Source organism: Orycteropus afer, unplaced genomic scaffold (assembly GCF_000298275.1).
Source record: "Orycteropus afer afer isolate SDZICR_OR568_19922 unplaced genomic scaffold, OryAfe1.0 scaffold00002, whole genome shotgun sequence".
NCBI classification, from domain to species: Eukaryota; Metazoa; Chordata; class Mammalia; order Tubulidentata; family Orycteropodidae; genus Orycteropus; species Orycteropus afer.
In genome coordinates, this window is record NW_006921589.1 from 35,258,088 (window position 1) to 35,284,229 (window position 26,142).

Consider the following 26,142-nt stretch of genomic DNA (forward strand, 5'->3'; position numbering starts at 1 on the left):
CATGAGCTTTAAGGGTCTATTAGTGGTTCCGTGTTTTTGGACTTTATGGTTTAAACCTAAACATTAATACTGGGTGGAACTTGGCATAATGTCTTTTTGCCTTGCAGGGAATTTTTGTTGCATAATTAAAAAAGCAGGGTTTTTTTTTTTTTTTTTTCATACAATCACCTCCTCCATGTCCCCCATCCTTCGAGTAATCACAAGTTAGTCAACCTTTTAAAAGGGTTTTTTAATTTAAGAAAAAGGAGTAGTTATTTTAGATGGATTTAACAATTTTCCATTAGTTTACATTGCAAACTGGTGCTTCTGTTATTAACAAAAAAGATCTGTGAGGTTGATAATGCAGTGAAGATACTGCCCTCCCACTGTATATAAGAAAGAAATTAAAGTTTTCTTATAAAATCACATTTGATGACCCTTGAAGCTTGTAAATCAGTCACTTATCTTCTTTATTAGAAGCCTAGATGAATAAACATTTTTTTTTATTTCATGCCATGTGTAATTATAACTGATCAGAATGAAAGAAGCTAGGATCTCACTATTAAATAATAAAGTGACTGAAATTTCTAGTATTAGTTATTTTGGGAAAATATACTTAAATTAGGATTCTTAAAATAATTTTGAATTTAATAATTTTAATTACAATTCTTACAATAATTTTTAAGAATCATCTTAAAATGATTCTATAACTAATACTCGATTAAAAATTGGTTTATTACTGGAAACTGATTATATCGGCATTGGGAAATTAAAAAATACATACAGATTCACTATAGAGATAAGTTGTCATCTAGAAAACCAGAGAGTGTTGGAGATGTTAGTGAACATGTGAGCATGCCAGGAGAGTGTTTTGATGGAGGCAGGGTGGGGCTGAGCCCGTGTACTGACTCCTGAGGCTTGGCCCAGCTTTCTGTTTACAAGGTCTGTTCATCCCAGTTTTTGTCCTGTAGGTCTGGCAGATGTGGCATTAGGAGACCAAATCCCCTTTAATATTGAGAGAGTCAAGAAGAGGGAATTGCTCTCTGAATGGGAAGTTATTACACATTTCAAATCCAGGTAAAAGCACTTCATAAAGGACAAACAAGGTGATCCTGATTTTTTTTTTTCCCCTTCTCAAATGAATATCCAGGTAATATTCAGCAAAACTAACTCTATTCACAGCCTAATTCATATGGCAAATTTGGGCCTTAAGCACATTTTTACAGCTAACTTATAAACTCCCCAAACTGGAGCTTACCATTGAAAGTCTGCCAATGCTGTCACAAAAGATCATTAGTTCCCAAGAGACTTTGAGGCAAAAAGGAACTGTCGGAAAATGCTGTGACTTTAGTAAGAACTGGTTTGTTGCACTTGGATTTTTTTGTGCCATGATAAAAGTATCTGGGGGTAGACCCTCAGGTTCAAGATTGATACCACACTCTCTCCTATGGTAACGTACACAATTCCCATTAACACAGTCTCAGAGTATAAATGTACCTCTTTTCACACTGTTCCAAGTGGTTAGTGGAAAACAGGCTGCAAAGTAATTCCCCTGGCCCCCCAATAAAAAGATTTATAGCAAAATAATTTTCGGCCCCATAATGGGACTGTTGTAGGTTTGTGTTTGATATTTATAAGACTGAAATACACCCCATGTACCCAAACTAAGCATTTATTGTAAACAATTTAACTGCCAAGAGCTTATATTCTGTCAAACATAATTATATTGAAGATTGATGTATAGCTTGAAAGTGAGCTCTTTTAACCAAGGAAAGTTTCTGAGATGCAGCTCTTTTCTTCCCTTGATATATTGACTCCATGAATCGTCTTTCTCACAGCCAATCTCTCGTATATATAATAAACAGAGGTTTGTTCTTTGAAAACTTATCTGTTTGTTGATCCTACTTCTGTTAACAAAATAAAGAAATGAAATTATGTTCATGGAAACTGCTATGTATAGTTTCCTTTATCATCTTCTTCTATTTCTGAGCAGTGATTGTGCTAAGATATTATGATAGGCAACGACCACACTGGAGTTCATCCCAAACCTAACCCATACCTTTAAATCAAATCCCAAGAGCAGCCCTTTCCTCCCTTAATACAAGTTTCAAAAACAGTGCTTGACTTCTTGTCTTTCTGTTATTTTGTGTTGAGCTCTAAGATTAGAAACATTTTGAAACTGTGTCCGTTTTGGGGAAAACAACATTAGTATGTTCCATGTTGTAGCTCAAGAATCATTTTCCAGGTGGATTGTGAAGTGTTAAAGAATTTGCCAACCCAGGAAATCTGCAAGAAGTGAAATCTTTTTCAAGATTGTGATGGTCACATCTGAGATGAGCCTACATTTAAAATGGGGTTTCCAGTGGTTTTTGCTTTAAGGAAAGTAGAACATACTGTTTTCTTTAGGATTTCTAAAGAGTTTTCACTGTTTTTGCTCAGGTGACAAATCAGTTTAGGATTTGGTGACATTTCTCAAAGTAATAAAAGTAGAGTAACATTTCTCCTTTGGTTGGGCAGCATTTTTTGGATAAACATATTAAAGATGAAAATAAGATTTGCAATAGATTTGTTACATACTGTGGCTTAAAAAGGTCTCATTCGTTTTTTATGTATCAATTTAATATTTTCTTTTGGAAAATAATGATGTTATAAAGAGGATATGTTAGGAATATAAAGTGAAAATGATAATATATGATTTTTCTCTGTTTTGTGTTACTTAATTGAAAAATTGCTGTCAGCTATACAGGTATATATAGACTTAAAATGTCTTGTCTAGGGAGTATTTTCATCAATGGGGACCCTGGTTTCCCCACAGTGTAGGCCAGGTTTTATGAACTTGACCTCAGCCACAATAATAATCTCTTACGTATTATAAGCTACAGATCCCGGTATTCCTTAAGGGAATGGGAGACTACATACGTTCTACAATTTTGACTTTCTTACTCTCTCTCCTCCCATGTTTTTCGTTTTCTCCTCTTAATGTTACCTTTCAAGGGCTTGGTGCTATTACGTCTCACCGCATACGGGATTAAGAGGCTGCTAACCAAAAGGTTGGTGGCTTGAACCCACTAGCCTCTCCATAGGAGAAAGATGAGTCTGCTTCCATAAAGATTTACAGCCTTGGAAACCCCGTGGGGTAGTTCTGCTCTGTCCTATAGGGTTGCCATGAATCAGAATCGACTAGATGGCCGTGGGTTTGGTTTTTGGTTTAGTAGTTGGAAAAGGCTAGTGGTGGTTGCTTCTGCCGAAGGTCGGCTTTGTGAAAAGTGCATCCATTTCACCGGGATGATTTCTCCACATCTTAAATATCCATAAATGCTTTGCCATTTGAACCCATTATACCCCTATAGACAGTGGGATTTTTATTTTTGCGAGGAGAAAGCCTTTTATTTTTTCCTATGAAAACTTTACCTTTTCGATTTTTTATTTGATAAAAATCTCTCTACTCCAGTATGATTTCCTTTGGGGTTTTGCACCAGTGTTTGATCTCAATTTTTAATAATTTTGGTGAGCTAAACTCCCCAAAGAAAACAAGCTTGTGCTATGAAATATTCCCACTAGAAATCTGGGTAGTCTTGTCTTATTGAGAGCTGAGAGCTTGATTCCTTTATTAATTCCTTGCTAGAGAATCTTAGTACAGTTAACCTTTCCTTAGCACTACACTGGAGAAATTAATCAAACTTTAAAAAAATATTGTTTGAATTAGATAAAATAACATTTAGGCAGAGCTCAGAACCTAAGGTGATGTAGTCAACATTATTATGAGACAAATTTTTTTGACTCACGGGACTCTAAGTTATGTATAGCTTTTCCAGAGAGGAGAATGAGAATGAGAGGAGAGGTGTGTGCATCTCCACTTAAATATGGTTTTAAAAATAATTCTCTCAGAAATCTCTAGAATAAAACTACACTTAGCAGGAAGGACCGAACTCCTGGTATTAATGAATCATGGTATAGCAGTTGTAACATGCCACGGAATCTCAGGATTTACTAATGTATACATTTCTAACTCACCGTACAAAGAACATAAAAATTTTTTTTTTTTTTTTGAATTAGTGATACTTAAAAAGGATGGCATAAAATTGAACTTTTCTGCGGTATTTAAACTTTCATATTCTACTTCTCTCTCTCTCGATTCCAGAATTATCAAATATTTTGTCTCTCTGTAGTTACTAAGGGGAGCCCTGGCGGCACAATGGTTAAGTGCTTTGCTGCTAACAAAAGATCAGTTGTTCGAATGCACAAGCAGCTCCACAAGAGAAGGATGAGGCAGTCTGTTTCTGTAAGGATTTACAGCTTTGGAAATCCTATGGGGCAGTTCAGCTCTGCCCTCTAGGGTCGCCCTGAGTCAGAACTGACTTGACAGCAGTCGGTTTTTGGTGGAGGTAGTCATAAAATTTGTAAAGCATGCTGAAGTTCTGCAGTGCAGGACTTGGGTAGCACTGTGAGCAAGACCGCTGTGGCTCTCGATGTGTGTAGTCACAAGGCATGCTGTGCAACACACCACTTTGTCTAAGCCTCGCCCCACCGCCCATGACTGCAATGCCTTTGTGGTGGCAAAGCAAACATTTCTGTGCTTGGTGGTCGTGTGTAGCCCTGTGGGGTAGTGAGCTTTCCCCAGAGAACATGGAGTGAGCTCCTGAATTCACTTGTGCAGGGGTTTCCTAGAAAGCTTTCCTCATCTGCTGAGGCTGAATACAATGCAGTATGTCCACAATGTGGACAAGTTCGAAAGCTGGGGAATTACAGCAAAAAAAACAAAAAAACAAAAAACAAAAAACACAACAACAATAAGAAAACCAACCCAATATCAACACCACCTACTCATGGTGGTCATTAATGTCTAACTGGAGTTAGCATTTTGTTAAAGTGAATTGACATTTATTTGGGGCCTACTTGGGGTCAGGCGTGGGGGTGACAGGAGGTTAGTGAAGACCACACATCTAGGTCCAGTCCATGTTTGTGAAGGAAAAAGGTGGCCGCTCATTTGTTCTAATCAGATGTCCATGAATTTCTGACATCAGGGATCTCAGTTCCTTGGGTCAGGCTGTGATGGCAAAGTTCCCAGGAGTAGCTCAGGCTTTTTTGCTTAGATAAGTAGTGACAATATGTTGCTGTGTGCTCACAAAATCCTTTTCAGCAAACTGTCAGGCCCACTTGATCCTGCTACCAAATTTCTGTAATCAAAGAGTATTGAGAGACCTGGAGTTCACCAGCCTTCAGACCTAACTTTGGTTGAAATTGTCTCTCAGCTTGGAGCAGGCCTATAATCAGAAGCCTGGAAAGCCAGAACCCATTTCCCTTCTCCACCACTCTGGGCCCAGTTTGAACTTTTTGGGTGATAAGTGGGGTGGGACCAGAATTTACCCTCCCAGCTCCACCGTTACCCTGTTTTTGCTCTTATCTTCCAAAGTTAAGATTTACTTCAGGGGCTGAAAAAGTAGTTAGTGGCTAGTTTGACTAGAGAGAATTCTGAGAATAAAATATTTCTTGACAGTCATTTTCCCCCCCCTGGGGATAGGAGGAGAAACATCAAAAGGCTTTGTTTTTGAAACTTTAGTTGGAGATCTAACCCTGAGTTACAAAAAACAAAGTCCTGGATAAACATGAAATCAAATTTCTGCATGCATGACTCAGTTTACCCTTACAGTAACTATTAAGCAAATATCTCCTCACCATGACGTGGGATTGACCATACCCCCCACCTGTGAATGACCTAGGACCTGCTGTTGTCCCTGCTTCCCCTATAGTAAGAATTGTCATGGAAAACAAAAACACCACCAAAAACACATGACTCTACCCTATAGGGATCTGTGGTTCACGAGCAAAGGATGAGAAGGGACTGGAAACCTGGAGCAACTTAAGGGAGCTGAGAGGACTTCTGGGTCTCAGGGCTGGTCTACCCATGGATGGCTCTCTCACCCCCAGTTTTTTGCTCTTCCCTTTCCTCAGAGATGGGTGAAAAGTTGTTTCTACGTCACTTTTTTACCCTACCAGAAATTCCTTCCATTAGAAGGAATTTATTTGGTACAAAATGAATTTCTTTTGCTCTGCAAATGTATCTGAGAAGACTAAGACTGTTCCTACAGCAAAGTGTTGTTGTTGTTGTTGTTATGTGCCGTCGAGTCGGCCCTGACTCATAGCGACCCCTCCTTGGGTTTCCGAGGCAGTATCACTATGGAAGTAGAATTGCCCAACCTTCCTTCCGAGGAGTGGCTGGTGGGTTTGAACCGCCAGCCGTCTGGTTAGCAGGCAAGTGACTTAGCCACTATGCTACCAAAGCTCCCACAGCAAAGTGTAGCATCCTTTTATCTGTTAATCTCTGGAATTCTAGAGATCAGCCCAGGGCAACAGGAGTGGAACGATGGAATGTGGAGCCTGTGGCTGTGGTGGCTCAGGAGTTAGGGTGCTGGGAGAGGGGGGCCACAAGGGCAGGAAGAGGAGAGTAAGAAAGAATTGATTTGGTTTGAAATTTTGTCTGGGACCCCCAACAGGGAGATGACAGGTACTCTATTCCTTCTGCTTCTGGTTGCAATTGTTGGCCCTTAAACTTGGCTTTGTTTAAAGATAGAAGGAAAAGGCTAGAGGTTACTATCAGCCAGTGACTTCTATTCTTAACTCTAATTCAGTTTGTATGTACCTGTGTGTGTGTGTGTGTATATGAGAGAGAGAGAGAGAGAGAGAGAGAGAGAGAGAGAGAGAGAGAATATGAATGAGTGAGGTTATAAACCAAGAAACTCAGTGCCATCAAGTAACTTCTGACTCGTACCAACCCTGGAGGACAGAATAGAACTACCCCATAGGGTTTCTGAGGCTGTGAATCTTTGTGTAAGCAGATTGTCTCATCCTTTTCCCATGGTACAGCTGGTGAGTTTGAACTGCCAACCTTTTGGTTAGCAGCTGAATGCTTTGATTACTACACCACCATAGCTCCGTAATGAAGTCACAGAACAAGTAAGTTTAATAAGTTCATTTTTCTAATTTTGCAATAAGAAAACATAGTCCTCACCTTTACCCTGTTCATTCTAAGTTCTCAGAGGACCTTGTGTTACTCACCACATTTATGGGGTAGCATTTGTTTTAGAGTTTCAGAGGCTTGTATTATGTTCAGTTCACTCTGGTAACATTTCAGGTGATAGAACCAGATACGCTGCGGGCCCCAGGGAGGGGATGGGCTCTGTGGTTACCAATGGAAAACAGGTGGGTGTCAGAAGCCTTTTGAAAGAGGGGAGGAGGAAAGCTGGACTCTTATCATCTTAGACTATGCTCTTGCCATTCAGGGGGCAGTTCCAAAACTGAGGGTGGATCATGGGGACAAAGGAGCGAGGGATATAGCTGGAGACTGGGCTTATTCATGTGAGAGTACGACCGATTTAGCTGTCCTTCCCTTTCTTTATTGTCTGTGAACTATTCAAGGCAGGGGCCTTTGTTGGCTTCTTCCACACCTAGCACAGTGCCTGACACATGGTAGATGGTTTCAAAAGGTAAACTCACTTACAAGGAACACAGTTCACCATTGGTTATATCAATGACAAGAGTCTTTTATTAAAAGACCTAGCCCTTAGATTTTTGTGGGTGTGGATTTTGAAGTGCTGTTAACCCCCAAGAAAGCAATGTGCTTAGAATTAGACTTGGACAACTTGAACTACTTTACTCTTGCCTTGATGTTTTCTTTTGAGGTACATGTTACTTATTCTCCCATTGTTTCAGTTCCCTAATTTATTAAATGGGAATAAAAGTAGCTCTCATAAGGTAAAAGTGGGGAGACAATCAAGGTGTGGATGGCTACTGACTGAAAGCTTGGTAGTTGAAACTCAGCTAGCGGCTCTGAGGAGGAAGACTTGTCGATTACAGCCTAGAAAACTCTGTGGGGGCAGTTCTGCTTGTCATAAAGGGTTGCCATGAGTCAGAATCAACTGGAGGTCACCTAACAATAAGACATCAGAGGCCATGATGAGCTGAGGCGCTGTGCAGATGAGGTTTGTCTCCTGTCTCAAGTTTAGGGAAAGGGGTTGGGTCCTGTGGGCAGGGCTCCCTGCCGCTGCCCCTTCCTTCATCTTGCATTGTTGTTGAGGTTAAGCATCCAGAGCATTAAAGAATACTTGTTCCTCAGGTCAGTCTTATAACCAGTGTTGTGGCATTTCCTGAAGACGGTAACTCTTCTTTAAAATGAGGGGATGGCAAAACGAGCATCTTTCTTATGAAAGAGGCTGTATTAAAACAACAGTCTCCAATTTGCTTGATGATGCAGAGAAGGTATTGTGCTGAATTTCGTAGTTTAACCAAAAGTGCTCTGTCCTTAATCGCGTAAGATCTGGCACACAGAAAAAAGATAAGTAGGGGCCATCCAAGAAATACTTAAGACAATCACACAATTGTCCTAGTTATCAGTTTGTAATGAATTTATCCAGCATCAGAAAAGCCATTGGATATGTTGGAATTCGGTAGCATGCTTCCAGCAGGGATGTCCAATAGAAATATGCTAGAAGCCAAAAAATGTAATTTAAAACTTTCTAGTTGCCAGTAAAAAAATAAAATAAAATAAAATTAAGAGATGGGGAAATTAATTTTAATCATGTATTTTAGTTATCTCAGTATATATCAATATTATTGTCACATGCAATAAATATAAAAGCTTTTCATGACATATTTACTTTTATTTCTTTTTCGGTATTAAGTCACTGAAATCCAATGTGTATTTTATACTTATAGCACATCTCAATTTGGCCCAGCTACATTTTGAATGTTCAATAGCCACATGAGGTTAGTGATAAATTCCCTGGGCAGGCATTTTTAACGAGTGAAGTGTGGTGCTTTGAACATTGTCACCATTTTTCCTTGAGATTTTTAGCCATTATAATTTGTGTCTTAAATAATTAGGTCATTCGTTGATTATGAGTATTGTTCTTATTCTGAAGAAATGTTTTTTAGTAGTTAAGGAGCTCTGGTGGCACTGTGGTTAAAGCATTGGGCTGCTAACCAAAAAGTTGGTAGTTCAAAGCCACCAGCCCCTCCGCTGGAGAAAGATGTGGCAATAAGCTTTGGTAAAGATTTACAGACTTGGAAATCCATTTGGGGCTCACTATGAGTCAGAAGCAACTTGATAGCAGTTTTTTTTTTTTCTTTCTTTTTTTAAATTATAGGCATTTATTAGTGACCCTAAGAAAAATAATTGGCCTTTTATTTTTCATATTATGAAATTACTGATTGTGAAAAAAAACAAAACTAAATACGTAACGTCGTTTGAGGGCTGTTTCAAATAGCTTAACTATATCACATTGTTTAATCCTCACAACAGTTCTGTGACATGGATAGTATTATTCACACGTTGTTGAAGATGAATTTGAGGCTCAGAGAGGTCAAATAAATTGTCATTCACATAGTTAAGTAGTAACAGTGCCACGATTTGAGCCCAAGGCTGCCAGCTTTGAGAGCCTGTGCCGTAACCACCACATTGACTGGTTTTCCCGTGGGTCTCAGTTCTCAGGGCTGTTGTGGTGAAGAGCAGGCAGTGACTTATGGCTAACTCTTCATAAAAATACACAGTTCTTCAGAAATAATGTAATAACAAAAATGACAGTTTGAAGATCATAAGAATGACAGTTGGGAAAATACATTTTTCTAGTGTAGCGAGGTCTCCATGTTTATTTTGCCTCTATGACAACAGAATTTGCTATTCATCCCAATTGCCAGAACAACTCTTAATTTTTAGCAAATGGCTGGTGCCATGTGCTTGTCCTCTGGATTAAATGACCTGCTTATGTCCTGCAATTGTAAAAGGCTTAGCAAGGCTTATAATTGAAAGGTTCAAAGTTCTGTACTTGATCATCTGGCAATGGGTCTGTGCTGTAATAAAATAAAAATAATGCCATAAGCTCTAGATTTAGAACTATATCTTTTTTTTTCTTCTTTTCCTTCTTCTTGACCAGATCTAAGTTTTGCTATAAATGCATTTTATTTATAGTGCTATTATTTTGTTGGAATGTAGTTTTAAATTCTTTCCATTCTTAGTTTATTTTCTAAACATGCTCTTTATCTTTCTCTCTCTTGTCATTTTTTCTTTTTCTTTCTTTTTACCTGGGAAGAATTACAAGACCAAATGGTTGAATCTCCTTTTTTTGTACATATTTCTACTCATCCGTTTATGGTTTGCCTCTTTAAGGCATTTTCTGTTTTTAAAAGCTTTTTAAACTCATCCCTTCATTTTCTTTTCCCTACTTGACCTCAGATTTACTATGTAACTATTTTTCATTTCTCTTATCATTGTCACTAGTAATTGCATGTATTTTTTCCTCTGCTTTTGTAAAAATCACATTGCGTTTATAAAAGCTATAATCATTTAGATCAAAATCTAGTGAAAAGGTGAATTTTACTAGATGTTAAAAATAACCTGTTTCTGCAGTATCTCATTTTTATGTGCCTCAGAGAAAATGCTATTATCATGTTGTTTTGTTTAATAAATGACCTAAAGGTGCCCCCCTCTCTTCTTTTCTGCTTAGTAGGTGAGGCCTGTGAGCAGTGGCTAGTTGCTCTTTGAATATATGGCATTGTTGATATCATGTCAGATACCAATTGCTAGCTTTCATCACTGAACTAAAATGTTTCAGAAATATTTCTGTAACTGACAGTTTCAACACATACGACCCTACATACTATAGACCCCTATACTTTAATGTTGTGTTCCTAGATCTAATTCACTGAACTTTTAATATTTTTTAAGAAAATAATAGGGTCTTAAGTTTTTTTAGCTAGTTATAGACTTGAGGAAGATTTATGGTTCCTAAGTAATGGATACATGATTGCTTATGGAGCAACTGGATTCATTAAAGGTCTTATCTGTGATTCCCAGATGTGTGACACTCAGATGTTGACATTAGGAACTGCACATGGATTTCCAGCATTGAAACTTATGTACACATAGGTATTAGTGGTGAAGTAGTGTATGGCACCATTGATTACATGGCATTATGTATACCTGTGCTTAAATCATTAAAAATAGAAATCAACTTACTTCCTTGGACGAAGATCATATACCAATGTGTAAGAGTTAAAAGGCCTAAATGGGGCATAGTCCCTGCTAGTAAGGACACTCATGAGTGGGTCCTATAAAATGCCATTATACTTGCTTAGGACAATTTTACAACACCTTCAACTGCACTGAGGGCAGAAAACATATCAGACTGGTTCTTGCTTGTATCTTTGGCTGATGCCTCAGTAGAATGTTTGGTGAAAAATTGGCAAATGAATGATAGCAGAGATAATTTGGAGGAATTTATTTTCTATTGTAATATTTTATATTATCACATTCCTTAAATATATTTGGTAATAAACTGAATATAAATGCATAAGCATTTGATATATCAGTGATGGTCACAATTTTTTTTTTTTTATAAAGCATCATGTGAACAGGTTTAACTTTCATCTTTGTTTGAAAATATTGGTCTGTTCTACTCTTATCTCATCCTCCCCCACCCATAAAACTATGTCCTGGATAGTGCCTTTGCTATAGGCAATAATGCTGCTTTGTTATTCTCAAGAGTTAGTCAATAGTTGTCCCAGGGATGGTGTGACTTGTTAGATTGTTATGCAGGCTTAATAATAATTACCATGATCTCTAATGATAACAATTCTTAATGGGTATTATTATTGTTAATAATGATCATATTTAATAATTACACCCAATACTTACTATCTTTAATAATAATAATTAGCACACAGGAACCAGTTGCACCATTGTATTATCTTTAGAACAGAAATCTAAATCTGTGACCCAGTAGTTTTCAAAGTGTCTACTCCCACCCTCTGCTTTCCAGATCAGAGTGAGTCAGGCTTCTAGGGTCAGAGTGACAGGGAGGGGCCCCTGGAAAACTCACCCCCATGCGTTCTGTGTGTCAGAGGCTATACTCACGCAGACTGTCATTTTACACACAGGTTGTATTTTTATTATCAAGTGGACCAGCTAAACTGCCACCTCCCCATCTCTGCATGCTCATCCATTCTTCATAACTTTGGATTTTTCTCATACAAAACACAAAGAGAAGATTCTGAGCAGGTCCTTATCCCATACCATACTTATTTCTGTGGATTACGTAACGCAGAGTCCATGTTTATTACTTGTATGTTGGTAAAACTTTAATCTTCTTCTGCCTTGGCTATGTTTAGATTTAAATGCCTGTATGACTTTTTAAAAATAAAAATTAAAAAAAAAGTGGTTTTAAAAATCTTTGGCAAATTAAACATTTTTTAGCTTTTCACACTTTGATACAAAGCAGAGAAATATTTCAGTGACAACAGATTTCAACAGATTTTCAATTAGACTAATTTGCTTTATTCTTTAGGATAGTTTACTTCTTTTCTCTGAAAACAGAAGAAGAAACTGGTGTCAATGTATAAAATGATCATTAAAAAAGACAAAGTTTTGTACTTAGATGCACATTTTGATATAAGTTAAATTTAAGTTAAGACTTTCACTATCAGGGAATTTTTCAGGTTAATTGTTGAGCTAGTTACCAGGATTTTAAAAAAATAAAGATACAAAAGAGATTGACTTTCTTGTAGATATTCATATAACAGTTTAGACCCTGAAATCAAAAGTGCCTCCCTAGTAGGTCTCTTACAACTGGAAGTTTAAAAATACATTTCCATATTCATTTTAAAAAAATCAGACTTGATCTGAAAATATGAATGTTGATTAATAGTTAATGATAAAACTATAATCACCAAGGATACAAAGACCATGTAAGGTTACCTTGACCTCTTCCATGCACCAGCTATGAAGTTGAGGTCTCTCAGTCCACCCACCTCTGACTGGTGCCTTCTAGTTTTTAATGACTGGGATCAGTGGGCTTCTGCTGCTACCCCAGGCAATTCTGCTGCAGTCTAATAGTAATAATGGAGGGGAAAAAAATCCACAGCTTTCCATTAGGCCCATACAACTAAGAGGCTTGTTTAATCTAAACCACTGTCGATCACAGATGAGTAACTTTTATAACTGTCTCTTCCCTTCTCTTCATGGTGATTAGGATTTGCTTTGTAATGTTTGTGTTTTGCTCTTGAATTTTGTGCCTCCAGGTTTGATGATTCCTGTCTTTTGTGTGGTGGAGCAGTTGGATGGCTCCCTTGAATATGACAACAGAGAAGAACACGCTGAGTTTGTCCTGGTTCGAAAAGACGTGCTTTTTAGCCAGCTGGTGGAGACCGCGCTCCTGGCCCTGGGGTATTCCCACAGCTCCGCAGCTCAGGCACAAGGTATCGCTGCGTCTCCCGTCTTCTGTCTTCTCCCAGCACCCCCTGTGTGTCATGGTTTGAGGAAGAGCATGTCCCCTGAAATAATTCTCCAAACAAGAGTTGAAGGGGAAGTGTCAGATTTAGCGTCTTTCCCAAACAATGAAGAGCAAAACATTTCTTGCAGAGTCTTGTCTTGTTGCTTTGGGAAGCATTTGACCAGCACATCTAAAGCTTCCCAAATCCACTTGCATTTCTAAGTGATTGTCATTCACATTGGTGTTCTCAGGGCCAGTGCTGAGATGTTTGATTCCTAAATTATCCAGACTTTCATACATGATTTATAAGAATTTATAAGTTTTAAAATTTATTTATCACGTTGGGTCTATGGCATCTGTACTTTATCATCAGCTTTTAATTAAACAGGAAAAAAGAATGGATGTATCTTACTCTTTTGTATCTTTCAAAAGTACTCTAGTTTTGATGCGGTCCATTCATTTAAAAAAATCACTGTCTTTGTGATCAATTCCTTTTACCTATTTAATTGAATATTAAAATTGTATCATTATTTCAGCATGTATTGTACAACTCTGGGGAGCCCATTGTGAGCTCGCGTTGCTTCATTCTGAAGCGTGGGCTATTGTTCTTTCATGCCAAAGAATTAACAAAACCGAAACAAATAACAACAACAAAAACAGAAAGCCTTGAAGAATGGGAAAAAAAATTTTTTTTGACTCACTGAGATGACTGACTATACTTGCGTTTCAGCTGAAGTGCTTGAATTGCAGAGTTGATGATTATAGTTGTACTAAAGGGGAGAAATATGTAACATCCAGGTTTTGATTTTTATATTTAACCTCCTCTTTTATCTTTACATAACATTTGTGCATGTGCCAAGGATTTATGCTATCATTTTTATGAGTGCATTTTCTTACCATTCCTAAGAACTATCAGTTGGAGTCTCATATATTCTGATAAGGAAACTGTGAGTGATTAAGCAGTTCATACAAAGTTGTAAATATGGTGACAAGGACATGAGATTTAAAGTCCCAAACTCTTAACTCTGGTTCTGTAAATAGACCATTTTTTTAAATGTTTTAATTACATATTTACATTATGTCTTGGTTCTACCAGTGAAGCAACTCATTTCAAACCAGGGGTCAAGGATGGTTTCCCAGAGCAGGTAGTGAGTGCCTCACTGATCATTAGTGCTGTCTGATTGCAAGTGCTTCGCCAGTCCGGTGCAGTACCGGAGCTGGATCCTGGAGTCCGTTGCTTTCAAAACAGCGTGATAAAGGATGATTCATTTCCTTTCTTGCAACGACTTTCCTTCTTGTGTGAGGGATTCAGGATTTGATCCTGAGCAAATTGCATCCTGGGTGCTACTGCTTTTATTTCATGTTACGTGCCTAAGTGAAATAAAAGAAGCCTCTCTCTCTTCTCCCCATAAACTTTTCATGCCATTTTAGGGATATTTTTCTCTGAATATAAAGGTCATTGTATCCCACTGCTTGCATCCTGGTGTGCCAGCTTCCTGTTTGACAGGGCTATCCATCTCAGTTAGCATGGCTGTTCAACGCGTTGTGAGCTAACATGTGGAACACAGAGCACTAAGTGGCCAAGATTTGATTCTTGGCACATGCTGAGGGACCGGGCTCTCAGGAAATTTGCACTAGGGACTCACACTGTTCCATTCAGTGATGTGGACTCTGAGTCCTACTCACCGAGGTGAGGTATACTTGCCATAAATATGCCACAGAGGAAGATAAAACAGGAACATCAAACGCAAATATTTGCTTTCTCAAAGTTTTTGAAATCTAAGATCGAAAAATACAAAATATTACATTTTTTTTTTTAAGTTGACTCCATGTTCTGAAGGTGCTTTAGAGGGCATATACTCTTTGTCTTATGAGTGAGCAAAGACTGTATCATTAGGTCCTGAACTGTAAAAAATCAGTTTTTTTTTTTTTTTTTTTAAATCAGGCTACTGATCTCTGCTTTAGGTAAATGGAAAAACTTTGGATTGTTTATTTGGACCTGAATGTATTAGATTTTTCATTTTTTAAAATTCATATCATTAAAAGTAGGCGGGTTTGCTGCATGTTTATTACAGGCCAAGCAGCATGGATTGTGAGAGGTTATTCATGTGCTGGATGAACGACAGAGCCGTAGAGAGATGGAAAAGGAGGTAGAGCAAAATATGAATGCATATTCCAGGCATGAGGTCTTCCTGGGAGCCGCTATTTATTTATTTATTTGGTTGTGTTTGCTTGTTTAGTGTTCAAGTAATTTCCCCACCATAGAAGAGTCACTGGGTGGGTGGGTAGGGCTTCCTGATGAATCCATTCACTGCAGAAAAACTACAGTGTTCCTGAATCTCTTGTTCCTACACTGGGAAATTTGGGCAGTGCTAAATTGCACGGGTAGCAGATTGCTTGAGCCTATTTTAAAAACTGAACTCTTGAAACATGATTTTTCATTTTGGTGTGGCCAGAAAAGAGTTTCAATAATTGAATTGGAAGAATATTTTAGATTGCCTCTAAAAGAGAAAATATATTTGCAGTGCCATTACTTGGGAGTAGTGTTCAAGTCCCAGTGACAAAAGATAACTGGACCCGTGCTCTTGTAAGGGTAGAATAGTCATTTTCTTTTTCTGAGAGGACATTCCCTCCAGGTGAGCTGCAGATGTCTTATTAAGAAAGAATATTTGCTTCAAAAGGATGATAGAAATGATTCTAAAACAGAGCTCATGGATTATTTTTTTTTCCCCTCCCCTTTGTAGACAGTAACCTTCTTTATTTGAAGACCAGACACTGGGGGACGGGAGATAATAAGGAACACAGGCCACTGGTGTTAATTGTGGGCACCGTGCTTCTAGCTGACCCAAACCTTCCATTCCCGACACACGTAGGGCTTTCTGTGATTCTCAGGGATATGAGATAGGAGTGCAGGATTCACCTGACCTGCTGTTTTGCTTATGCAAAAAACCAGAAAGATAGCAGACTCTGCTTTTCCCAGAATAAGTAGTCTGAGGTGTAATGAACAACAAGTATGGCCACAGTATGCTATAGCTACCTGTCTAGGTCCCTGAATCCAAAGTCTTCTCGTCATTTGGAAGTGGACTATTAACTCAGAGCAGTGTTGCTGCTAGGGGAGCATCAGGGACCTCTCCCAACTTAAACACATCTTTCTTCTTCCCTTTTCATCCTTTCGGTTCTGCCCCTTAGAATTTTCGGTCCTACCAACTGACTTTCCGAGACTGTCCAGAGCATTCTGTAGCCCACTGATGAGTAGATAGTTGTACTTGCCAACACACTTGGTGGGGTTTGTGATGGTACAACCATGACCAGGTAATTCCTTGCTGTGCAAGCGTGACTTAATTTGTGAGTGGCTACTTTATCTGTCCCTTGCTTTCTATAATTTAAAAATAAATTTTACAAGAAAAAACAAAGAGGTGAACAATAAATATGCAAAAATCCTTTCTGACTGGGAATTTTTTGGGTCATAGGTATAAAGATTGTGGTGCAAGAGAAGATGTATTATTCACCATTATTTCTTGTTTATGTTAGAAAAATTGGGAGCTCTGGTGGCATAGTGCCTAAGGCATTTGACTGCTAACCAAAAGGCTGGCAGTTCAAACCCACCGGCCACTTCTCGGAAGGAAGATTGGGCAATCTACTTCCGTAACGATACTGCCTGGAAACCCAAGGAGGGGTCGTTATGAGTCAGGCTCGTCTCCACAGCAGGGCGTTTGGTTTTTTTGTGATATAAACCAAGAGATTTTTAGAGGTTTAATAGTACTAGGTAACACCCATTGAGCAATTACTAAGTGTCAGGCCCTTTTATAAGAGATTTACATGTACTATCTCATTTAATTCTCATAACTCTTTGAAGTGAGTTCTTATATGTTTCCCATTTTGCAGATGAGGAGTCTGAGGCAAAGTTATTTGGGAAGTAACTCGCCCAGGGGCATAGGATGAGTGGGTGGAAGAGGAGGGTTCTAAAGCCCAGCAACTGAACTAGAGAGACAAGGTCCTTCCCCACACCTCTGGCCCATGGCAGACCTGCTTACAGGGAGTTTAGGGTTGAGGCGGAGTCAGTTCTTGCTTAATGCTTTTATCTATTTATTTATTTATTTAGGTTAAATTTACTAAAATTTATTGGGAGCTCTGGTAGCATAGTGCCTAAGGCACTTGACTGTTAACCAGAAGGCTGGTGGTTCAAACCCACCAGCCACTCCTCGGAAAGAAGGTTGGGCAATATATTTCCATAGTGATACTGCCTCAGAAACCCAAGGAGGGCTCACTGTGAGTCGACTCTGACTTGATAGCACATAACAACAACAAAATTTATTAAACCTTTACACAGAAAAGGTACTGTTGTGCACTTTTATATCTGTCAGGTCATTTAATTCTCATGATAACTCTTTATATCACTAGAGTAGAATACCATTTGACAAATAAAAAAATCAGGCTGCAATGAGGTTAACTACTTTGCACAAGGTTACAGAAGTAGCAAGCAGAGGCATCCTAATTTGGAATTCAAGGATGTTTTTAAAAATTTATTTTAGTTTTTGTTGTTGTTGGGAATATACACAGTGGAACATACATGAATTGCACTTTACTTTTTGACGTAAGATTTAAAAGGCAGAGTTTTCTTGGATTGAGTGTTTACCCCAAATAGTTTGATGATGATTATATATATCTGACAATGATAGTAGTACAAAGGTTCATTTCCATAATGAACTATATAGAGATACCTTTTCAAGGTAACTTGGATAAACTTCATAAAACAATAAAAATACCTCAAGTTTTTTCATTGAAGCTAACTCCTAAAATCAAAAAGAGGCCGTATAGTAGGTTGAGTAACTCAAATATGCCAGTGTTGTCTATTAAGCCTAAATGATATCCGAGAAGAAAATATTCATTAGTAATTCTGACCTCCAAATTAGTTAATTGAGCATATTAAGCACCTACCTTGTGCCAGGTACTATCCAATGTTATAGAGATAAAGAACTGAAAAAATAAATTCTGCTTGCATGGAATTTATATTTTATAATTTAATTATTTATGAAAAGTTTAGTCAGTAGAATTACTAGCTTTTTATGACCCTCTGGCCTCAGAAATATTGACTGCTGAGGTACAGAGACTAGAACTACAAATAGAGGTTGTTCCTAAGTTTGGTGCTAATATTTAATTGTCATTTTATTCCTGGAAAATTCTTAAGAAATTTATTCTCCTCTTATGTTGTTGTTGTTGTTATGTGCCATTGAGTCGGCCCTGACACATAGTGACCCCTCCTTGGGTTGCTGAGACAGTATCACTACGGAAGTAGATTGCCTCATCTTCCTTCCGAGGAGTGGCTGGTGGGTTTGAACCGCCAGCCTTGTGGTTAGTAGTCAAGTGCCTTAGGCACTATGCTACCAGGGCTCCCATCCTCCTCTTACAAGCTGTAGGAAATAAATGACAAGATTGGAAGTACGGGCTAATATTTCTAGGAAGTGCTTGCTTTGCTTCATTAAAGGAAAACTACATGTATGTGTCGCTTAACGTGGGCAACCGCTGACCACGTGTGTGTCTATGGTCTCAGGGTTTTTGTGTCTTTGTTTGTTTGTTTTCAAAGGGAAAGCACTTCTCTTTTTGTTTGTTATTTTCCCCTAATGCTTTTAAAGACCCCAAAGCCAGACTTTTGCAGCAGTGGACCATAGGTGGGATACAGGCAGATGAGGCAGAGAACATAGCTCTGGGCACGGTTTTCTGGCTTTGAACTGCCGACAAGTGCGAGCAGTGGGGCTGCCAGGCCTGGCCTGCTCCTGCTGCCGCGTGTGGGGCTGGACAGCTTCGCTCCTTCCCTGCTGGCTTGCTCCCCTCCCACAGCCACTGCCGCTGCACCCATTCCTTCAGCCTCTGCTGGCAGCTGTAGCAGCAACAGTGGCAGCAGCTGAGATGAGGACAACTGGAAGCCGGCTCCCATAAGGTTTTGATGTGGTATTCACACAACATCCAAATGACGTAACATCCTTTTTCACAGAACGTATCATGGGCGTTAAGCGACACATGCCTGTATTTATTTGCCATTGCTGCCCGTTGTCTTCTCCATTTATAAACTGGGTCTCTCTTGGCTTTGATTTTTATTGGGGGAAACACTTCTGCTCCTGGAGGTCCATTTCCTCAGAACCCAGAGGCAGCTGTTGGTTCATTCAGACAATATTGAAAGTATGAACAAATGAACCTGAAAGTATTATTTATTGCCTGGAAAAACATATACGTTTTGAAGAAGTGCTGCTTTACTTTCTTTAATAATTACATTTGAACACATGGACTGGAAAAAAATTTGTTCTCTTACATTCAAGAAATACTTGTTAATTAATGAACACATAATTTTAAAGTTTTATTTTATTATCCTTTATGAAGAATTCTTTCCCCCTATGTATCACTATGAAGTCAGTTCCCATTTCTTTCGTTAGGTATTTTTTATCAGAAGTGAAACATTCTGACTCCTTATTGAATATATCACCGTTTCCAGATCATTCCATGTTATCGTTCAGTCAATGATGTTTTGACTATACTCATGGTGGCAAAACACTTTGATAATAACTCTTAGAATCAGGAAGGGGTAATTATTTATAATAATAAAGTTACTTATGGAATTGCTAGAGTCCAACGTCTTCTGATCAAAACTTACAGATCTTTTGTCAGTGGTATCTCTAGACCTCATCTGTTTGAAAGCATTGCATGTAGAGGGAGTAATTTCAGTCTATGAACTAGAAGCCAAGAAAAGCAAAACTGACTGCTTTCGAGTCGACTTGACTCATAGTGACACCTCCTTGGGTTTCCGAGGCGGTAACTCTACGGAAGTAGATTGCCCAATCTTCCTTCCAAGGAGTGGCTAGTGGGTTTGAACTGCCAGCCTTCTGGTTAGCAGTCAAATGCCTTAAGCACTACGCCACCAGAAGCAGTGACGAGAATAACAACAATGGCAAAAATAAATAAATGAATAGAATAAAGTTTAAAACCAAAACAGTAAAGATGCTTATATAAAAAGTGAGCAACTTCATCTCATAATTTTGTAGTGGACTACCACTTTACAAAATGCTATTGGGAATAACTTTAGAAAACTGAAAAATCAAACTCACTGCCTTCAAGTTAATTCCAACTCATAGTCAACTCATAGTGACCCTCACTGGGTTTCCAAGGCTGTTAATCTTTACAGAAGCACATGGCTTCATCTTTCTTCCACAGAGCGGCTGGTGGCTTCTAACTACCAACCTTCTGGTTAGCAGCCAAATGCCTTAACCACTGTGCCATCAGTGTTCCTTCATTATAGACAGAAGCTGCTTTTAATGTAAGTTGTGTTATAAGAAATGAATATACTTTCCATTTAAATTGTATATTGTTCAAAATACTCTGTTCTTAAATTCTTTAAAGCTTTTTATCATGTAAAAATGCAACACATGCAAAAAAGAGAGAGTAGTGTTTTAAATACTGAAGAACACTTAAGATCAACAGTTGGCAAGTCATGGCCAGTGTTGTTTCATTTCTGCTTCCACCTACTTCTCACTCCTCCACCACTGGATTACTTTAAAGTACATCCTAAAAATAAATAAAAAATAGCGTACATCCTAGGCCCCATATTTCATCCAAAAGTATTTTTCTGTATATTTCTAAAAAGATAAAGATACTTTTAAAGACATAACCATAATACCATCATCATCACTCCTCATAAAAAAAAAACAACAAAAAGATAACTATTCCTTAATATCATGAAATATCACCTGTCATGTTCAGATTTCCTGTTTCTTTTGTAAGTCTTTTCCAAATCTTGGTTTATTTGCATCAGAAGCCATGTAACTCCATAATTGCATTTGGTTTCTGTGTCTCCCAAGTCATTTGGAATCTACAGCTTTCCCATCCTCTCAAAATCTTAAAATTCTTTTATAATACTTATATTTGCCACTTTAATTCAAAATTATTTTTATTTTGCTAAACTCAGTGGAAATGCTAATCCTATAAATGCTTGCAAATACTATGATTCAAGTGAAAAATTGATATGCTTAACCATAACCTTGGAGAGGAATTCACACATTCACAGTTTTTTTTTTTTTTTTTTTTTGAGGGAGGATGATTAAAAGACATATGTTGTCACCAACCAAAAGGTTTTTCATGTCCTCAGAGTTTTGACTTTTTCTCTATTGAAAATATTTAAAATTGTCTCATGCCCTGCCTTGCTTCCTTTATTTCTTTCTTTGGTTCTCTTTTTTCCCTGCTTTTCCTTCTCTAATTGAACTCATGTCTGGGCAACTCTCAGCAGTTTTTTTTCTTTATAAGGGCAATGTTTTATAAAGGTGCATATTTTGATTTTTTATGCCTTGAAGCAAACTTTTAACAAACAAGCTGCTTTTTAAAAAATTCTGTGACTCCCAAAAGAGAGCTAAAAAAACTACACAAAATTACTGTTAACTGTGTCTCAGTCCTTAGTAGAGGTGGCCAGGCCAAAATGTAAAAAAAAATAGTGGCTGGCCCTATGTAATTCTTTGTCAAGCTCTCTAGTTCTCACCACCTGTGCTACAGAAACAAAATATTCATGTGTGTGAATTTATTTATTTATTACAAGTATAAATATATATGTACCACTCACACACAACACACCAGAAACACTGCTTTCTACATAAATGCCAAGGGAAGAGTAAAGCCCATCTTGCTACCTTGTCTAATACATACTTAAGAATGAATGCCTAATATAAATGTTTATAGTTGTGTATTCCTTATATTTGTTTCTATTGTCATAAATATGTTATTTTAAATATGTCCATATAAAATTATGACTCATGTCCAGGTCACTTGATAGAATTCTTGGGTATATGTAAATTTTCAGAGGGTAAAGACCCTATCTAACTTGATTTGCAGGATGCCTAGCAGTTGAGTGGGAACTCTGGTAGCGTAGTGCCTAAGGCACTTGCCTGCTAACCAGAAGGTTAGCGGTTCAAACCCACCAGCTACTCCTTGGAAGGAAGATGGGGCAATCTACTTCCGTAGTGATACTGCCTTGAAAACCCAAGGAGGGGTCGCTATGTGTCGGGTGTGACACAACGGCACATAACAACAACACCAACAACAGTTGAGTAGGTGGTGCTTGATAAAATGTATTTGAGGGCAGTGAGTAAAAAAGTGATCTTACTTTACCTGTGACATTGCAATTTCTATTTGAACGCCCATTTAAAAAAACTGTTTCAGAGGAATCATTCATTAAAAAATTCTAGCTCATTATTTCCTCCACAATGAGAGAAGTGTTTAGCAGTGTTTTCTGTTATCTGTTTTGTTTGGGACCCTAGACCATGGTAGCAATTAGCTTTGGTGAATTAATCGCTTAAAGTCTTTGGAGTTTATAGCCATGACCTGGAGGGAACTGCCCCTTGAGTTCCATGGCCTGGCATTCATGTAGTGATCCAGGTCAAAAGGACATACCCTCAATGATACACAACCTTATTTAATAATTTTTTTTTTTTTTTCCCATTAAAAGCATACAGTTTTGAAGAGTTACAAGTAGGAATCTTACAGCCTAAATTGGTGATACTCTGATATAATTTATATTGTGATTAACATTTTATTGTATTACCTACCACCTACCATGGAAGGAAGCCAGGGCAATCTACTTCTGTAAAGATTTACAGCCTTGGAAACCCAAGGGGGTTGCTGTGAGTTGGGATCAACTCGATGGCAGTTGAGTTTGTTTTTTTTTCAGACTGTCTTTTATTCTACATAGATTTTAAATGTAAGGTAGGAAATATTTTACTGAAGGCCCAGATCTGTTTGGGCTTTAAAAAAGATGCCACACAGATTCCATTCAAGGAATTCATTTACTAAAAAGCATAATCAGTGCAATATTTGTAAATGCCCCATTAGTACTGTTGCCTTTTGGGTTGTTGTTGTTGTTATGTGCTGTTGAGTTGGGTAGATCCTTTAAATTAAAAGCTCACCATTGATACAACTCTTAGTCTTGGTGCTGTGCTATCATATTCCATCTCTAAATTAAAGCTGTGTTGACATCCATGATAGGCAGTAAAAAATTCTTAGCTGTAGCTCATTTTGTAATTAAAATGCTTTTAAAAAACTCTCTTATGTTTTCCATTTTTACTTGGAAAATAACTCTCTTCATCTACCCCTTATAATTTCAGTTAATCCTTTTTGAATGTGTAGAATTTTAGAATTGTAGTTTTTTGAATGTCCAGATTTCTTCAGGTACAATGTTACTGTATTTTTAAATTCTTATGGGATCTCGACTCTATAATAATTCGTTTAGTGGCCTAGTATCAGTAAGTGGGCAATTTATGAATTACATATTTGGATAGCTTAGGATGTGAAGCATGACCCTGAGTGTTAAGAACCTCTTCTATCTGCAGTGTGACAGAGGAAAAGCTCAGTTGTGGTTGTGAGTGGCAGGGGTAACAAGGGAGCATTCAGCTGGCCCTTTGGTCACACTTGGGTACCTTGGTTTGGCTTCCTAGGTGCCAGATAGACTTTGCATGACTGTGACAAGCTTTTAAAACCCAGTGCTTTGAAACCAGCTGCTTTTTGATGGCAGCTTTGGGAGCTCTAAAAAGTCTCAAAATTCTAGAAAGTGCCATTTGTTTGTTCAAAAGCAGTAATTGTCAAAATTATTTGTGTGTCAATGAGAGAAAACACAAAAGTTTTCCTCTGTCTGTCTCTTCTTGATGAAATATCATCCAGGACAGAACAGCAAAACTGTGCTTCCGTTTTACAAGCTTGTTACTGGGGTTGGAAACAGTTGCTGCAGGCTATATGCAAATAGAGAGTGCCTGAGGTCCTCCTCTACTTCTAGCTTCTCACTTCCAAAAATACACTTCTGTGTATTTTTTTCTGACAATTTTGTAAATCAAAGAATGAGGTTCAGGATAGCTGAAATCTCCATCTTTGATGATTTGGCCTAATTGTTTCCCAGATAGAGCTGGGTCCACCATCCTGGGAGCCTAGTAAAGAGAGTAGTCTGCTCTTGGTTAGAAGTTCTGACCAGTTTTACCAACTTCAGATGGTGGTTCTTCTTGAGATTATATCCTCCAGAGTTATGGTAGTGAAAAAGAAAAAGAAGAGAAAAGAAAAAACACTTTGTGTCGAATTGATTCCAACTCATGATGACTCCACGTGTTACGGAGTAGAACTGCTCCATAGAGTTTTCTTGGCTGTAATCTTTATGGAAGCAGGTTTCCAGGCCTTTCTTCCATGATGTTCTGGTGGTGTAGTGCCTAAGGTATTTGACTGCTAACCAGAAGGCTGGCAGTTCAAACCTACCAGGCGCTCCTTGGAAGGAAGGTTGAGCAATCTACTTCCGTAGTGATGTTGCCTCAGAAATCCAAGGAGGGGTCACGATGAGTAAGGTCTGACTTGATGGAAGTGGTTTTTTTTTTTTTTTCCTTCCATGATGCCACTTGATGGGTTTGAACCACCAACCTTTAGATTAATATTCAAGTGTCACCCAGGGGACCTATGGTAATAAATAGCAATTTTAAAAACCAAAAAACAAACCTATTGCCATCTTATCGATTCCTACTTGTAGTGACCCAATCGGACAGAGTAGAACTGCCTCACATAGTTTCCAAGGCTGGTAAGTGTTTACAAAGCACACTGTCTCATCTTTCTCCCACAGAGTAGCTGGTGGGTTGGAACTGCCGCCCTTTTGGTTAGCAGCCCTATGCTTTAACCACAGTACCACCAAAGCTCCTTAACAATTCTAAATGTCTTGTTTTATTATTATAAATATGGTGATTCTTTAAGGGGGCAGGTGGGCGCCGGAGACTTCTTTCAATCGGGGCCCATTTCAGATACTTGGTAATGGGGGATATAGCAGAATTATTTGAATGAAAGCATTTTATTAAGATATTTAGTCTTTTGAGGGGAGATTAATTTGAAGATATGTAGTTAAGTGTTAATATCCCTATTTTGTGGACAGGAAAGTTACAGAGAAACTTTGTAAGATCATATCTTGAGTCTTTGGTTCTCTAGAACACTATCATTTCATTCATTCACTTAATAAATATTTATCAAAAGCCTATAATGTGCTAGGCATTGTTCTAGGGGTTAGGAACACAACAAAGAACCAACCAAACAGTATCCCTACCCTCAAGATGCTTACATTTCAGTAGGGGAGAATAGAAAAGAAACAACTAAGTATAGGATTAAATATTAGGTAGGGCCTACTGTGATCTCATATGTACGTTTACCCTATTCTTGCCATTTTATCTAGAGCTAAGGTTTTGGCATATTTAAGCATTTGAAGAATAGTTGCTTAACCAGAAATGTGGACAGAAATGAAGGTTTTGAGTAGATTTTGAAAAACAATGGCTATAAATCTTAGGGAGGAAAGAATGGGCCGTTTTGTTGGCATCGTGCCTAAGACATTTGACTGCTAACCAGCCACTCTGTGGAAGGGAGACTGGACAGTCTACTTCTGTAAAGATTTACCGCCTCAGAAACCCAAAGGATGTCGCTGAGTTGGAATCGACTCGATGGCAGTGAATTTATTTTTTTTTGGTACCTCCTACTTAAGGAGCCCTGGTGATGCAAAGGTTAAGTGCTTGGCTGTGAACCACAAAGCTGGCAATTAGAACCTACCCAATGGTTCCATACAAGAGAAGACCTGGTGATCTGCTTCCATAAAGATTATATCCAAGAAAACCCCACGGGGCAGTTCTACTCTGTCACATGGGATAGCTGTGAGTCAGAATCGACTCAATGGCATGCAACAAAAACAAGAATCCCCTATGTAGGAAATAAGGATTTCAATAGAAATAAGGAGCAAAGAAATGCCCACTAAGTGACAGTTGTGGAAGATGACAGAACAGGGTAAATATACAAAGGTCTATAGCCATTTAGTGTCTGCACAAAGTGTATTTCTTCACATCTCAGGAGGCCCAGAGACTCTGTC

At 38.3% G+C, this 26,142-nt stretch overlaps 1 protein-coding gene across 1 annotated transcript in view; it reads left to right on the plus strand.

The window, feature by feature from the left end:
- Window positions 1-26,142, plus strand: part of SATB2 (SATB homeobox 2) — a 207,994-nt gene that overhangs the window by 14,201 nt on the left and 167,651 nt on the right. Inside the window, exon 3 of the mRNA XM_007935347.2 lies at window positions 13,051-13,227. Coding sequence (XP_007933538.1) covers window positions 13,051-13,227 — 177 coding nt within the window. The remainder of the gene's footprint in view (window positions 1-13,050; window positions 13,228-26,142) is intronic.